The sequence below is a fragment of the Desarmillaria tabescens genome, assembly GCF_030435595.1.
Source record: "Desarmillaria tabescens strain CCBAS 213 chromosome Unknown EV420scaffold_4, whole genome shotgun sequence".
Lineage (NCBI taxonomy): Eukaryota > Fungi > Basidiomycota > Agaricomycetes > Agaricales > Physalacriaceae > Desarmillaria > Desarmillaria tabescens.
The window spans coordinates 841,044-855,169 of NW_026848303.1; the positions used below are offsets into that span (position 1 = coordinate 841,044).

General features: G+C 48.8%; 6 protein-coding genes and 1 non-coding gene across 7 annotated transcripts; 3 read left to right on the forward strand and 4 right to left on the reverse strand.

Moving 5' to 3' along the window:
• Positions 1–1,985: 1,985 nt before the first annotated feature.
• EV420DRAFT_808597 (uncharacterized protein) lies at positions 1,986–3,715 on the reverse strand. Its single transcript, XM_060483544.1, has 5 exons — positions 3,162–3,715; positions 2,730–3,105; positions 2,659–2,676; positions 2,128–2,604; positions 1,986–2,077 (listed from the first exon to the last, which is right to left on the reverse strand). Exons 1-5 carry the CDS (start codon positions 3,391–3,393, stop codon positions 2,026–2,028), a joined length of 1,155 nt encoding a protein of 384 aa, XP_060336887.1. The 5' UTR covers positions 3,394–3,715; the 3' UTR covers positions 1,986–2,025.
• Positions 3,716–3,976: 261 nt separating this feature from the next.
• On the reverse strand, positions 3,977–4,756 carry EV420DRAFT_1636666 (uncharacterized protein; the record flags this gene model as incomplete). Its single annotated transcript, XM_060476617.1, has 6 exons — positions 3,977–4,004; positions 4,057–4,131; positions 4,184–4,421; positions 4,473–4,486; positions 4,542–4,570; positions 4,619–4,756. The coding sequence occupies 6 exons, from the start codon at positions 4,754–4,756 to the stop codon at positions 3,977–3,979; spliced, it is 522 nt and encodes a 173-aa protein (XP_060336888.1).
• A 504-nt stretch (positions 4,757–5,260) lies between these two features.
• Positions 5,261–6,295, forward strand: EV420DRAFT_1509612 (uncharacterized protein). The gene is made up of 4 exons (XM_060471472.1): positions 5,261–5,409; positions 5,456–5,588; positions 5,636–5,718; positions 5,763–6,295. The coding sequence occupies exons 1-4, from the start codon at positions 5,272–5,274 to the stop codon at positions 6,072–6,074; spliced, it is 666 nt and encodes a 221-aa protein (XP_060336889.1). The 5' UTR covers positions 5,261–5,271; the 3' UTR covers positions 6,075–6,295.
• A 166-nt stretch (positions 6,296–6,461) lies between these two features.
• EV420DRAFT_t61 lies at positions 6,462–6,543 on the forward strand. The gene has a single exon. It is a non-coding gene; the product is annotated as a tRNA-Phe (tRNA).
• A 375-nt stretch (positions 6,544–6,918) lies between these two features.
• On the forward strand, positions 6,919–7,725 carry EV420DRAFT_1709804 (uncharacterized protein; the record flags this gene model as incomplete). The annotated part of the gene is made up of 2 exons (XM_060479598.1): positions 6,919–7,542; positions 7,594–7,725. The coding sequence occupies exons 1-2, from the start codon at positions 7,087–7,089 to the stop codon at positions 7,723–7,725; spliced, it is 588 nt and encodes a 195-aa protein (XP_060336890.1). The 5' UTR covers positions 6,919–7,086.
• Positions 7,726–8,310: 585 nt separating this feature from the next.
• EV420DRAFT_1743914 (uncharacterized protein) lies at positions 8,311–9,995 on the reverse strand. Its single transcript, XM_060480089.1, has 5 exons — positions 9,812–9,995; positions 9,475–9,761; positions 9,343–9,411; positions 8,802–9,287; positions 8,311–8,740 (listed from the first exon to the last, which is right to left on the reverse strand). Exons 2-5 carry the CDS (start codon positions 9,754–9,756, stop codon positions 8,543–8,545), a joined length of 1,035 nt encoding a protein of 344 aa, XP_060336891.1. The 5' UTR covers positions 9,757–9,761; positions 9,812–9,995; the 3' UTR covers positions 8,311–8,542.
• Positions 9,996–10,861: 866 nt separating this feature from the next.
• EV420DRAFT_1709816 (amino acid/polyamine transporter I) lies at positions 10,862–13,350 on the reverse strand (the record flags this gene model as incomplete). The annotated part of the gene is made up of 13 exons (XM_060479599.1): positions 10,862–11,391; positions 11,451–11,695; positions 11,751–11,796; positions 11,847–11,868; positions 11,930–12,071; positions 12,124–12,231; positions 12,287–12,349; positions 12,411–12,502; positions 12,570–12,657; positions 12,714–12,854; positions 12,908–13,055; positions 13,110–13,211; positions 13,264–13,350. Coding segments are annotated over 13 exons (1,566 nt in total), but the record flags the coding sequence as incomplete, so codon positions are not given.
• Between the last annotated feature and the right edge of the window lie 776 nt (positions 13,351–14,126).

The following is a 14,126-nucleotide window of genomic DNA, read 5'->3' on the forward strand; positions in this document are numbered from 1 at the left end:
GTGCACTTATGTACATCCAGCGATCACGTGACATAACCTAGATGGTGTCTGAGTCAGGAGGTCTCAGGCCGACTCTCCGAGTCAGTGGGTCTTGTTTCGGATTTGTGCCACCACCAATGGAGTCATGCCGAGGAAACTCTACCAACGAGTTCCTTTCGCTTTTTCTTTTTGCTAACGTTGTGTAAACCCTCTCCCGTGCTCAGATGCTCTCAAACTAGGGCAGGCAGTCAAAGTGTTGTTGGAGTATCAAGTGTCGCGCATCACAGCGCGTTTGACGTCGGGATCATCGGTTGTCAGGCAAGGCAGCTTGTTCTTCTCCTCGGCCTTGTTTACTACGTAGTATTACTTCTATTAGGTGTACATCGTAGATAAATAGCTAGACGAACAACGATAACCCTCGCCTGTTTGCGAGGGTTCCCTGCTATATCTGGGTGAGCGGCTGGAGAATTACCGCTTATCTCAACAAGTGTTTGGGTTGAACATGAGTATGCCGTTGTACAGTTCTCATTTCCTTACTTAATACTGATGTTTCTTTCAGTCAACCGAAATTATGCTAACCTTACACTCATTTCCTTTGAACTGACTGTCACCAGGTCCCTCTTACGTTTCTGGTTGGCAGGAGCACCGACGACTAATAAAATCTACTTCCTTCCTGCCTGCCTGCACCTGAGTGAGTGGACGAGAGCATATTGCGTGGAGTTCCGAATCTTAGCTTGAGCAGCCACCGCCCTTAAAACCTACCTGAACCCCTGTGAAGTACGTGGTATCAAACACTGGCGTCACATCATACACAGAGATTGCATGTGCGTGAATCTGCGTCTCTGAAGGAAACAGGTTCAAAGGAAAGAATCTGGCCGCTACCGGGATGGTGCTTTTTTTACGCAGGTAGCAACGTGCTCCATTATTTTGACTCATCCTATTGCTGAGATTACGAGGGTACGTTACCTTCCTCTGGTGGAACTTGGTGGGTTATTGTATTGATGTATTGTGGTCGGTGTAGGGTATTGCACCGGCGTTGCTCCGTGTTGCAACGTGCCATACGCGTGCGGAGGAATCGTGGAAGGGGAGTGTGATGACTTCGTCGCTGTGCTTTGGGCAGGATAAGACGGGGAAGAATTCCCTGCAAGATTCCATGCTGACGGGTTTTGGATTTGGGGAAGATGTTGAAGCTCGTGGAAGCCAACAGGGGGATTCGGAGGGTAGTAGTGATAAACGGAGAATCAGCCGGAAGAAGCTATCGTTGAGCCGAGGCGTTGAAGTGTTTTTGTTGTATTCGTTTTTTACTATTAGCCCTCCTAAATATCCTGCTCCCCCTCTGTATGATAATATGTCTAGATTTCACATGAAAATCCTCCATACGTGTGCGTTGGTCAGGGATAGAGGCTGAACAAAAGACAGTCGTCAAGAACACGCGAAAAGAAAAGGTCTATTCACTCGCCCCGGAATTGGGTAGCAGGTGAAGACCAGCGCTAGTCATAATTTTGGCTATATAAGTGCATAAATACGAGGCCTAGGACAAAGCTTGAAGTCATTTCATCTCAATGTTATCAAGCAATATGGGACAAGTCCCGCATGCATCTCAAGGCTCACAACTTTTAGCTTGGGACGTCGTGAGCAAAGATAAGAACCGTCCTGTGATAGTCTAAAATCGCTTCATATCGGAAAAAGCCAGAATCAAGCAGAATAAAATAAAATACGCACAGTAGTTGAGTTCGGCACCATACTAGAAGAAAAAAGCAGCATCAAGTTACAGCCATATCATCAACAGAAGGAAGATTACATACATTGCTCATGTAGCCCTCATAGTCAGTTTCATCTGGCTTCATGCCTTTAACTGGATTCAAGCCCTGATTTGGACTAGCCGGAACCAAATCCCCCGTCTTCATATCAAAATGATCATCGACGGATCTACCTTCCAGGTCGACGACGTTGTCAACCTGCATTGACGTTACTATGACCTCATCCATCTCCGGAATCTCGTCCTCCTCAAGTCTGTCATCCCTGCGTGATGCGTACTCAAAATCCTCACCCCGCCTGCGCTTGTACCTGTGCACTTCGTCTGCCAATACTCCGATATCTGGTGCCCCCAGCTCGTGATACTCGATGCTCGCAAGACGCAGCACATACCCCAGTTGCTCCGCGATATCACGAGCATATCCGACTTTATGCTTATCGTCTCCTTTGAGTGCCTGGATCCCGTCGTCCTCCAGGTCATCGATGCTGTACTGATGTGACAACATGTACGCGAAGAACGTGCGGCGCCGATTGGGCAACTCAGCCCACCGCTGAAGGATACTCCGCAGGTTGTCGACTGCAAAAGTCAACACGTCAGGAACAGAAGGCAGGGGTTCAACTGTCCCTCGAGATGGTGGTCGAATGACATTGTAGGTGAGGGCAAGGCGGTAACCAGACGTGACCCGTTGGATTTCGTGGTGGACATCGCTGTACCAGGCAAGCACGGTCGTCGACGTTTGAGACTGCGAGGCAAAGTCGAACGTCAGAGATCGGGAGGAACCTGCATGGGAGACTTCAACTGCTCCGCCTTCGTAACGAGATGGGAGGATGATAACAATTGTGGCGAACATCCCGGGGGTTCTTGCGGTGCTATACAAACGAGATTTAGATCACAGGACACCCTGACAAGCTGTGAAGACGCACTCTTGGTGTCTAGCAAAGCTAATGATCTCTATTAGTGACTCTCCCGCCAACAGGTACTCAAAAATACGCACTGAGACCCTTCCTGATAAAGAAGCAGCTTATGCAGCTCACATCTCGGTGCTGTCACTTGCATTCCAAGTTTCTGCAGAACGGACGGCAACACCGTGCCTTGGACAAAAGTCTGCCAGCTCAGATTCCGGAAAGTGATCCTAGCAGCGTTGATTTCCCAGGTATCACGAACGCTGGTATTCACGATCGTCTGCTGATTGTGGCCGTAAGGCGCCCGGGACGCGTTGCTGATTATTAGACGCGCGTCGCGCGTGCTAAGGGGTAAACTGATGGGTCCGATCCCATCAACAACAAGGTTGGGGGTAGGTGTCTGTCGGAAGGTTTCACTGCACGCGTAGTTTCCACTGAGCATGAAATAGCTCATGGCTTTACTGAATGCTTCCTATCAAATGCGATGAAACCAGACAGGAAGGGAAAAAGCTGCTTTGACATACATGAAAAGTAGTTGGGCGACGGCCACCGGCAGGCGCGACTGAAATGTGGTTCGATGGAACGTAGACGCTTTGATACGACATGGTAATTATGTCGAAGAGTAACAAAAGTAAGTGGTTGGTGTCCAAGTTGGAAAATGTCCGACGCGTAATTTATCCTCGCGATCACGTGAGAAGGTCTCACGCTACGAATACGGCAGGATGGCCTCCGCATAAGTATAGATATAAGAATCATTTTGTGGAAAATCAAATGAAGCGGAGCGCGCAGGAGATGTCATGTTAAACCATCCGGAGTATAGTATTATCAGTAGCAAGGGAAGAAACAGAGATATCACCCATGGTATCAACGGAATCCAGCATCGTCGCTAGACAGTGCCCTGGTGGTGAACGACAGAGTATGCGGCTATGAGTATAGGGGCAAACCAGGGAGAGGTGGTGGTAACTGCGACATGGAGGCTTCGTGGCAGCTCTCCATGGTAGCACCAGGAAGTTGAACACCATTTCACAGAGGCTATGGAGCACTAGCGTGTGTCGACGCTTGGAGCAAAGCCACAGAGAAACGACGCAGCCCCTATTTCCACTAGGACATCCCCCACATAGCTCGCACAATATGCACACCACCCACCAGAATAAGGGCTCCTTGAAGTATGTGTGGCATCGCCAGACATACTCAGAGGCCATTCGCGTGAGAGGGGTCAGAAAACTGCACCAACGAGAATCGATGGTGGTGCAAAGCAATGACTCATTCGGATCACAGACATATACATGTATACACGGAAGTGCGACTCAAACGTGGGTATGCTTAACAGGGAGGACACTTATGAAGAACCCAGGGAAAGCTCGTAGCTGTCCACAAACATTAGACACTACAACCAGAGAAAAACACGGATACACATACGCCGTTGGGACCTTCTCCTGCTTGAGCCCCGTGATGTTTAGCGGGATACCCAATTTCCCAAAAATCGTGGCGGCCCTGCATACCATCAGCATCCCCCAGGCCAATCATCAGCGCTCACCAAACTCACCGCAAGTTCACATCGGTGTTGAGCAAATCGAGGAACCCCAATGGGATGATATCGAGCGAGGCCAACGCGCCTTGGGTGAGCAACACGTTCTCTATCACGCCGGAATCCGCGGTGCCAAGGATGGGTACGACGAGGGGTTCGAGGAAGGTGTGGTCGAAGGAGGCGTATTCGGTGGAGTTGATTCCGGCGGAGCTTGAGACGCGCTCGAGGGTGAGCTCGATGGGGAGGGGATTCTTCACTGTTGACGTGGGATGTTAGGTGGGAAGGAAGGGAGTTGACTGGGGCTTACCGGTGAATGCGACGCTATGTTCGTTCGATGGAGGTCAGTTAAGTATGGAAGAGGGAAGAGACAGCATACTCGACGAGGTTCGTAACGAGTGATTCCAGCTAACAAGAACGTCAGTTGTCGACGAGGTTGACAATAAAAGAACGTACAGTTATGGTCACGGTAATGTTCGACACTAAGCCAATCCCAAGGCCGTTGATGATATCCCCAATTGAAAGATCCGTCGAAGCGGGGGCACCACTGACCAAGGCAGCCAAGAGGAAGAAAACTTGAAGACCGAGCAACATCACGCGCGGACGAGAGAGGCTTGTGTTGGAGGCATCCAAGTTACTTATAGGCAGCAGAAATGCCCGTATGACGCGACGAAACCATGTGAAATCGTCAGATGACACGAAATCGTGTGGACCGTGTATTTTTCTGAGGATGTGGATCGTTGAGAAGTTAGAACCGGTACTGAGAAGCCCAGAGACGCATGTGCAGCACGCCGGAAGAAATACGGCAGCAAATCTTGTTGTATCACGGCTGCACGTGTTAACAGTTAATCACCGTTAATATTCCTGAAAGGATTCACTTACGATTTCGTTCATTTCGATGGAGATCAGGGTATATGCGCTTGAATATCTCGTCGTTGGCGCCTCATTGCATCCGCAGCAGAAGCAAGCTATTTTCTCCACCTCTCCAGTGCTGAACCTCGCATTTCTAACGGATTCCGCTGGCTACAGACGTTGGAAGGCCGAAATGCGTAGGGACACAGCAGGACATGGTGGACGTTGGAAACGAGAGCCTCGTGGCGTGGCTAGTGATGTTCCTGGTTACCTCAGCACACTACCAAATTCCAATTCTAACCGCGGGTGGCAGTGCAAGTATCTTGCCACACGACGACTACGACGACTTCTTTGATCTTAAAGTTAGGATGGGCCGCTGGACGCAATACGATGAAGCAAGTAACTTGCTTCATGTATTTACCTCATGCTAAACTCTGCTAGGACTCATACCGCCTCCCAGAAGGCATGGAACGCATTGGCTACGACTCGGACACCCAAACGTACTTTTACCGCGATGCGAATGGAGACACGTGGAAGGGTGCTGAAGGAGCTGAATATAGCGAAATGACCCGTGGTGTGTACTATTAAGATGCATGCACTGTACTAGCTAAGAAGCTACAGTATCCGACGCTTCATCAAGCACGGAAGATATCGAAGCTGCCCCTCGTCGCACAGACGGGTACCAGGAGCTCGCTACTGACCTCGTACGTTCTTCTCATCATTCTACATCCTTTCCTCATTATTCCAGGATCGCCCTATGGTCCCAACGACCTACACTCCCCAGCCCGGCGCTTACCGCACTCTCTTCCCCTTCTTCCTAATAATCGCCGTCGTTCTCCTACTTGTATGGCGCCTCATCCTCTCACCCGGCTTGTCTGTGCCCAAGAGCCCTTGCTCGGAGGGTATGCAGGCGTACTGGGTCCAGGCGGGCGATTCCTGTTGGGAAATTGCGGATAGCCATGGGTATACGCTTGAGCAGCTGCGGCAGTGGAACCCGAAGGTTGAGTGTGAGGTGTTGATGCCTGGAACGACGGTTTGTTTGCCTGGAGACAGTAAGTAGGCAAAGGGAGGATATATATTGTGGGACATTTCGTGGATGGATGGATGGACGCGTATCTCTGTCATATTGGTATTTCTGTAGCTTATTTGCATGCTCGTTCTCTGTAATATTTAATAGACTTTCATAATCTGTTCAGTGTTATATCTCACAACGCTTGCAGTTCGTCAAGATTCATAGTCATTTTCTACCTGAACACGCGCAGAAACCTCAGTCTTCTCTAGAGCATTACTGTCCTTCGTTATTGTGTAAGTGTAGCATCGTTTCAAGGTAACGAGAGGGCGAGGTTGCGGGTGCGACGTCGTGAACTTTCTACTATCGTAGTAAACTGGAGTGGAAACGTGCTGCTACGTTAGGTCTTGGGTTATGTATATAAATACTCTATGATATGGGGGCATAGCTCAGCTGGGAGAGCAACAGACTGAAGTCATACGATTTCTGGAGGTCCCCGGTTCGATCCCGGGTGCCCCCAAATCTTTTGCATCTCTTTCAGAACGACCGCCTTAATTCTTGAACAATGGAGTAGGGTAGCGCACGAAACCTCCAAGGGGGGTAAGTAACCGTTTGTTACCGACCCCTCCCCAAGGGGTTGGTTTTGCTACGGTAAGTTACCGTTACTTACCTCATCATGTGCACTATCACATGCCTGACGCGCCGCATTGCCCAAAATGTTCCACAACCTTTGTTTTCGTGTTTTTATACATTTTCTTGATGTAAGGAAAGGTGGTTCATTTGTAAAGACCACTCATCGTGAATAGACAACCTAAATTGAAATATACACGTAATAGTACCAAATTATTCTGCTCAACAACCTGTCACATGACAGGTAAGTTACCTCGACAAAAGCCTAGCCTGGGACCCGGGGCGGGGGTCCACAGAGGAACCCTCCAATCTCAGCGATTTTCGAACTCCGAAAGGATGCCGCCATGAAGCCGGCACGTGCCCCACGCGTAGCGCGATCGTGGCTCGTTTGCGTTGATCAACGCTTCCTCTACGCTCGCCTATACTGCCTTCTATGTCCGATGAAGATGTCGCAAATGACGGATTATGCTCGCCGGTGGGCCAGGCACTTGTACGACAGCTTATTCGGCCTCGGCTACCCCACGACATCCATGATTATGTGCTTGAGGGCATCTGCAAGGCTTTAGATGGCACCCATCTCATTTCTGTTGTCAAGACTGGTGGCAAGACGACATATTTCTCTGGATATATGATAGCGCTACAGGAGCTCCAAAAACAAGCCGAATCCAGCCCAGTGAAGCATCGCATGCGATGTTTGACCTGCTTGAGTCGTTTCAGACAGGCGTTCATCATCGGAAATAGCCATGTCACTATCCTGGCTGTTTTCACCATCGTTGAGTTGTCCGGTATTGTCCGTGGCGAGGGTGAAGATGAGGCAGCACCAATTTCGGTCAATTGCAGCTATGAGTCATCATACATTAGTGAGCGGCTATACCCCAGCGAGGGGGGTGTAAGTTACCAGTAACTTACCGGTAATAAACCCAAGTGTATCGAAACCTAGGTTTCGTGCGCTACCCTAATCTACAGTGGCATCATTGGCATTACTATCGGCGTAGCGCACGAAACCTCCAAGGGGACTAAGTTACGGCTTATTACCGACCCTCCCCCCAGCGATGGGGTAACCCACCGGTAAGTTTACCCGTAATAAACCTCGACCTAGGTTTCGTGCGCTACCCTACAACGGACTAAGACTTGAATGAAGGCTGAAGCTGCCGATCATACTGTCATAGATACCAATTTGCCCAACGCTTTCAGAGTCTAGACATAATCATATTAGGCGTCTCTGCCAATTTCTTACCAGTCTCTCCTGTCAGGAACTCGATCTTGCGTGTTTTCCACCTTCGTGTCAAATATCATGTTCAAGTTATTTGTTCGTAGGCATCAAAGATCTTCACTTTCATAGCAACTTGGTTCCGCTGGATAGACTATAACAATTCAATTCGGTAGGGTTACCTACGCCGGCGCCGGCGCCGTAGTACATATCCCTCAGTCCAGGAGCCTGGACCGCCAGCACCGAGAAGGGTTGCGATAAGCGTAGTTTGTAACCGATTATTTATTGACCATTCATTTTCGAAGGTCTTGATTATTGTAGGCTTTGTCACACATTCCAACCGGACGTTCTCTCAAATCCAATGTTGAGGTCGTACGCCGAGTACAAAAATAAGTCGAATGGTATTTCTTGAAAAGTATGCCTATTTTAGGAGTTGGAGGAACAGTGCGGTATTTGAGTAATACAGGACATTTGCAAGAGTATGGATTTTACAAGAGGAGTGTAGAAGAATGAAGTGGTATTCGAGCAGTACAGGACATATACAACAGTATAGCGTTTACAAGAGCTATAAAAGAGAAATCGTGGAAGTACAAGTCGTGATATAGGAAGATGAAAAAATGGGATGGCATAGAGGAGATTCTATTCAAAACAAGATGGCACCGGTGGATGCCCAATTGGATTAAGCAGAGCCACTGCTATGGCTGCTGGATGGGGAACCCCCATCTTCGGGAGACCGAGTGCTCCTACGTTTGCGAGGACGCCTTCCTTCAGGGTTAGTAATATCAATAGCCCAAAGACCGCCTCTCCCAGGTTCGGTCGTAGTACGTCCCATATTCTTGAAAAGGTCATGAGAGGACAAGGCATGTTTGAGTGTTTCCTGTCAATGAATGCGTCGTCAGTAAGATGCAGCCGTCAACAGCAGGAACACCTCGACGAACCTTCAAGGTACCCTCATTCTGTCGGAAATATTCAAAGCGCGCGAGGATTGCAGCTCTGATTTCAGCCGTGGAAGCTTTTTGGTGGGGGTGACTGTAGATCGCGGCTGCAGCTAATTGGATGATGGTGTAAGGAGGCCTTCCATCTCTATCGCGTGGATTGGTGAGAGACTCGAGGCGGACTGGGGCCCCGCGTGGGAGATTGAGGAATTGTCGTAGGTAATCGCCGGGTTCGGGTAAGTCGTATTGGGTGTCTGCCCTTGCTAAGAAGGGTGTAAGGTCTGGGGATTCGGGTTTAGGGTCACCTTGGGGAGACTGTTCGAGGGTGTGTCGACGGTAGTAGCGCGGTCCGGGATCCAAGGACGCGAAAGGAGATGGAAGACCGGTTACTGAGGTCGCGTATCTCGGGGGATAGGCTGTAGCTGAGGTCGAGGGGTATCCGCCGGGAGGAGAGTTCGATCCGCGCTGGGAAGTGGCAGACCCGTAGCCCTGAAATTATTATTCAAAATAAGCTTAATATTCGTCCAAAGCTGTGTGTACTCACCGAAGCATGGGAGCGTCCCGAAGCGTCAAAAGGACGCGCTGGTCCGGGTTGTCCTCCGTGTTCATAACCCTAGAATAGTATTATCGCGTAAGCCTGACAGTTTCCGGGCGCCTATTACAAAGATACGCGTACAGGGTTGGGAGAGCGCGCCCACATCTCGGGACTGCGTGATTCAGACGCCTCTTGATCTAATAACGAGATCTCTTGACCGGGGGACGGCGCCAAAATCGGTGATCTCAACGCAGGCGAGTCACGATCCTGAACTTTGATACCTCCGCCGTAGTGAGGCATGTACGGTTGGTCCTCCTCTTCTCCCGACCTCGCGTAAGAACGAGGAATGGGAGGATGACGGGACCTGGAGCCGCCATAGGGGGTCATAAATTGGAGATGAGAAGCAGGATATCCGGAATACATGGTTCCTGGTATCAAAGCTTCAGTCAGATGTGTATATGGATGCGCAGACACGTACAATGATGTCCGTGCAAGGCTGAATGTAAGAGAAGAGATTTGGAGAAGAGAGCAGAGGAGTAGGAGATGCTGGAGCGGTGTTGTGGGACCACTGTTGAGGACATACCGTGCTCTCACACCTGGCTTTTATAGCGATATGACCCATGCATTTTAGGCCCTCCATACATGGCTATGTTTGCGAATTGGTTTTGCACCGATATCCGACGATTGGCTCCGAGCAGTTTTGCTTGATAAGCTGGGCGAAAATATGCCCCATAAAGAAGTTGATGGGAAGGACACGAGGCAACACTTCCCAGAGATAGACGAAGTTGTTGGTGTTAGTTGGTGTATATGTACATCGCCGAGGTGCCGGAGAGCATAGCCATATCTGTACCTTCCTGTGATAGTAATTATCTTTGGAGTAGACATTGGAGTTTGTCGTGTACAGTGGAAGAGCAGGCTAAGCCAGGGAGCGGCTTGAGGAGAAGAAGGGATTGAATATAAATGATTCGGGGTATAGAAATCGTGGCCCGGCGGGACCTATTCAATACTATATCAAAAGGTACACCATCTACTTGCCGAAGTGGATCCCACAAGGTGTTGGCGGTGATAGCAAGGTGTTCTCGGCGAAGTGGGTCCTCGTTCCCAAGCAATATAAGCGAACCCTGTGGTAACACGAACACCTTCAAGAATCAACGCGGGCCAATTTTCGAAAAATTCGCTATAATATCGTTGAAAGACCACCCAGGACTGCATTGCTGAGTTTGATGGATATCAGACTCCAGCTTTTGAGCGCCAAAGGAGATATAATAAGCTAAGAGACATTGATAGCTTTAACCGATTAGGCCCTAATTTACATCCAAAAGACTGGCCTGCCTCCGTGTTTCTGAGCTAGATGCTTTGCCATTGACTCTTCATCAGCTGTTTTGCGTACGTGGATGTCGTAGTTGTTGATCAAGTTGCTCGGCCCCGGGCCGATCAGATCCGACTGCAAGCACGCGTCTGTGGCGCAGCCGCCCCTGCCTGCTCTCCAAACCTGTTCAATGTTCTCAGCCTTGAGTAATTATTACGGTATACTAATAGTCTGTGGGTTTTAAATTCATCTATGCATAGTAGTCAAGGAACACCTTTCTATAGTATGCCTAGTCACGACTCGGAAACTGATTCACAGACCCACTATTTGTTCAACCTCTCCGACCTAAAACAGAAATTGCAACAAGGGCATAGCGAAATGGTCGGAACCAATACTTGATTCCTTAAAGTCCTAAGTTGAACAAGATAATGAAGGCGAAAGCAAGTAGTGTTTCAATCCATTATCAATTATTCTACAACTAGCTCTGCAACTATGTTGGCTGGCTCCTTTTTGCTGAGATCCTCTGATGCCGGACTCATGGGATCCAGCGTAGGAATGGGACCCGTGAACCAGTAAACTCCACCATACGTTGGGAAGTAGTACCATATCAACGAGAAAATCGTCACGCCTCCTAGCACTACTACGGAGTAGTTCATGTCTTGAACAGTCGTTTGAGGAGTCGTAGGAAACATGAACACTATGCTCGTGAAGGTCATGAACAGGACAGCTATCAGCGCAATCGGAAAGCTCTGTACAAGAAACAGCTGTTAGAGATGTGTATGAGTAAACACGATTCACGGGAACGAACAAAAATCCCAAGACAAAATGGTCCAGGCTTGAAGTCGTTCTCTCCGATAAAGCGGGCAGCGATCGGGATGCTGTATGCGACGTACAATGAAATGACGGATATGGAAAATACGGCGTTGATGGCGTTCGTTCCGGCAAAGGATAGTAGTCCTAGTAATATTGCGAAACCGGCGTCGAAAATGACAGTGTTAACTGGTGTTTCCGTGTAGCTATTCATTCGATACAACCAGTTAGAGAATGGAAGGGCTGGTATATGATATGAGCATTTAATCTCAGATAGTCATAAAAGAGAATATGGTACCTCGATCTCTGCTAAACGCGTATGTCTGCCTGCTGGCAGCTAGAAGCTGATAGAAGGGTATTATATAATAGTCCCTGTGACCAAGGATGAGCTTACGATACTAGAACCCATCATGTATCTGTCAAGGCGAAGCCAATATTATGAACCGCAGCGACGAGGAGATGGAAAGATCAACGCACTGTACTAATACAATAATCGCCCAGATACCCAGGGTTCCTTTCTGCCCAAACCCGTTAAACAGAATCTGCGCCATAGGCTGGGCACTGTTATATATTGCCTGCAGGTCGGTCCCCATACAGAAAGCAAGAGTCATGTTGATTGCTGTAAATTCAAAGTTAGTATGAACTTGTTGGTATAAGCGAAGAACACATACCCCAGCCCAACGCCCCGGCAATGCCCACCGCCAATACGATTGCCCAAGGAACGACGGTAGTAGCATTTGAGGCTTCCTCACTTATGTGAACGCTGGAATCGAATGAACCTACAGCACGGTTATTGATATATTATTTCATATATTCGTAGTACTACCGACGTACCAATAGTCCAGAGTGGTGCCAAAAAGCTCAGTATGAATGCGAAGCCATCTGTCCATCCGTTGACTATGTAGAGAATGATAAGCGCTATATAAAGATGAATATCTGACGGGCGGAAACAACGCACGGTTGACAAATTCGCCTAACGCAAAGTGTGCGGTGTTCTTGAATTCCGACGGAGTGACGATAGGTAAGGCGATAATAATCCCGAAGCATAGCCTATCAACATTATCGTATTGGAACATCAGAACAATTAAAGGCGCCATCAATAGATAAGAGTACGTACAGGACGTTCAGGGTAACATACACCGACTGCAGCCTTGCTAGAACGGTTGTGCCCAGGCAGCATCCTAAGACGTGAGTGAGACTTATAGCTACGTATACACCACTGAAAAGGTTTAATTGGGATGGCGAGAAAATGGAACAAAACGAAGGTAACGCACAAAAGCTAGGGCGTTCGTTGGTTCAAAGCTTTGGTTATGAGATCCAATCTTGACTGCAGCCATGACTTGAACGGCGCATCCCCAGTTAATCGAAGCTACACCGGCTATAGATCCAATTGTGTTCATGTCTAAGTTGAGTGTGTAAGGGTACGCTGTCGTGAAAGCATGTGTAGAAACTGACATCCGACTATCCAGCAGAGTAGATTGCGCCAACGGGGTGATGAGAATGAGTAGGTCCAATAGTACAATCCCCCAGAGGTAGGAGCGGAACTGGCTAGTTCGGCCATCGCCAGAGCCACACATAGGATAAAGATACTTGCAACGGCCCACTTCGCATTTCTGTCAGCCCAGCTCATTAAGGGAGTGAAATGAGACGAGCGTACCCCCCAAACCATGGCCGGCCCTCCTCCGTTAGGAATCGCATAAAAAAGAACTGAAGATATTGAGGGCACCAGACCGATGATCGAGAACGCAATCCTAAAAACCTGCGATAAGATCAGTGAATACGCTTGTGCCAAAGAGGCAAAGAAGGCAAACCTCAAGAGGGGAAAATGCACGCTTAAACTCTTGCTTATAGCCGAGAGCCGCCAATCGTGCCTCGTCCGCTGCATTTATGGCATCTTTCGAAGGCATGTCGAAAGGAAAAAGAGTTGGAATTGCATCGCATTGGGTGTACTGTATGTATATAGGCTCAAAGAGTCCGATTACGTATCGTTTCTACCAAGCGAGCCGCCTGAGAGATAGAAGCATAGAGACAAGAGTCACGTTCGAGTTACGGGTACCGATAAGGATGCTACCCCAGATTGGCACCGAGAGAATCGTGATCCAAGGACCTCATTCTCTCCGCAAGGGTGGAGAAATCAAGCGCGTGAGAGGAAGGAAGGAAGTTAAGTATATTTTTGAAGAAAGCATTGAGAAAGCAAGTAAACGTCGCAACTAGCTAAAATGTAGTTGTACAGCCACCGGCAACTTTCGGGCATCAAAACTTATTTGCCGTGTCAACAATAACTTGAACACAACCGTATTCGATATCCACTGCATCCTCTCATCCTCCAAATTTTCTCTTGGCTGTATTCGAAGCAGAGAATCAATGTCGTTCGTGACCGCCCGTAATTGTCCGACTCGCTCCGCCTACCGGTTGAGACCTCAGCCGTGCCGTGGCTAGGCAGAGAGCGGTTTTACATGCGCATTGCGGATACATGGCGGACCTCCTCACTTCCATCCAATGACAACGAACTGATGATCAGTACCGGTGAGCACTTGGTGCATTTAACCCTTTACTTCCCGTTAACCGTCTTCGAAATTCCAGCCAAACGCCAGTGAAAACTGCCGCGGCGAGCAGTGATAAGAAAGTCACGGGCACAAAGGACTCAATTGGTGCCGCATTGTCCCCTATCTCA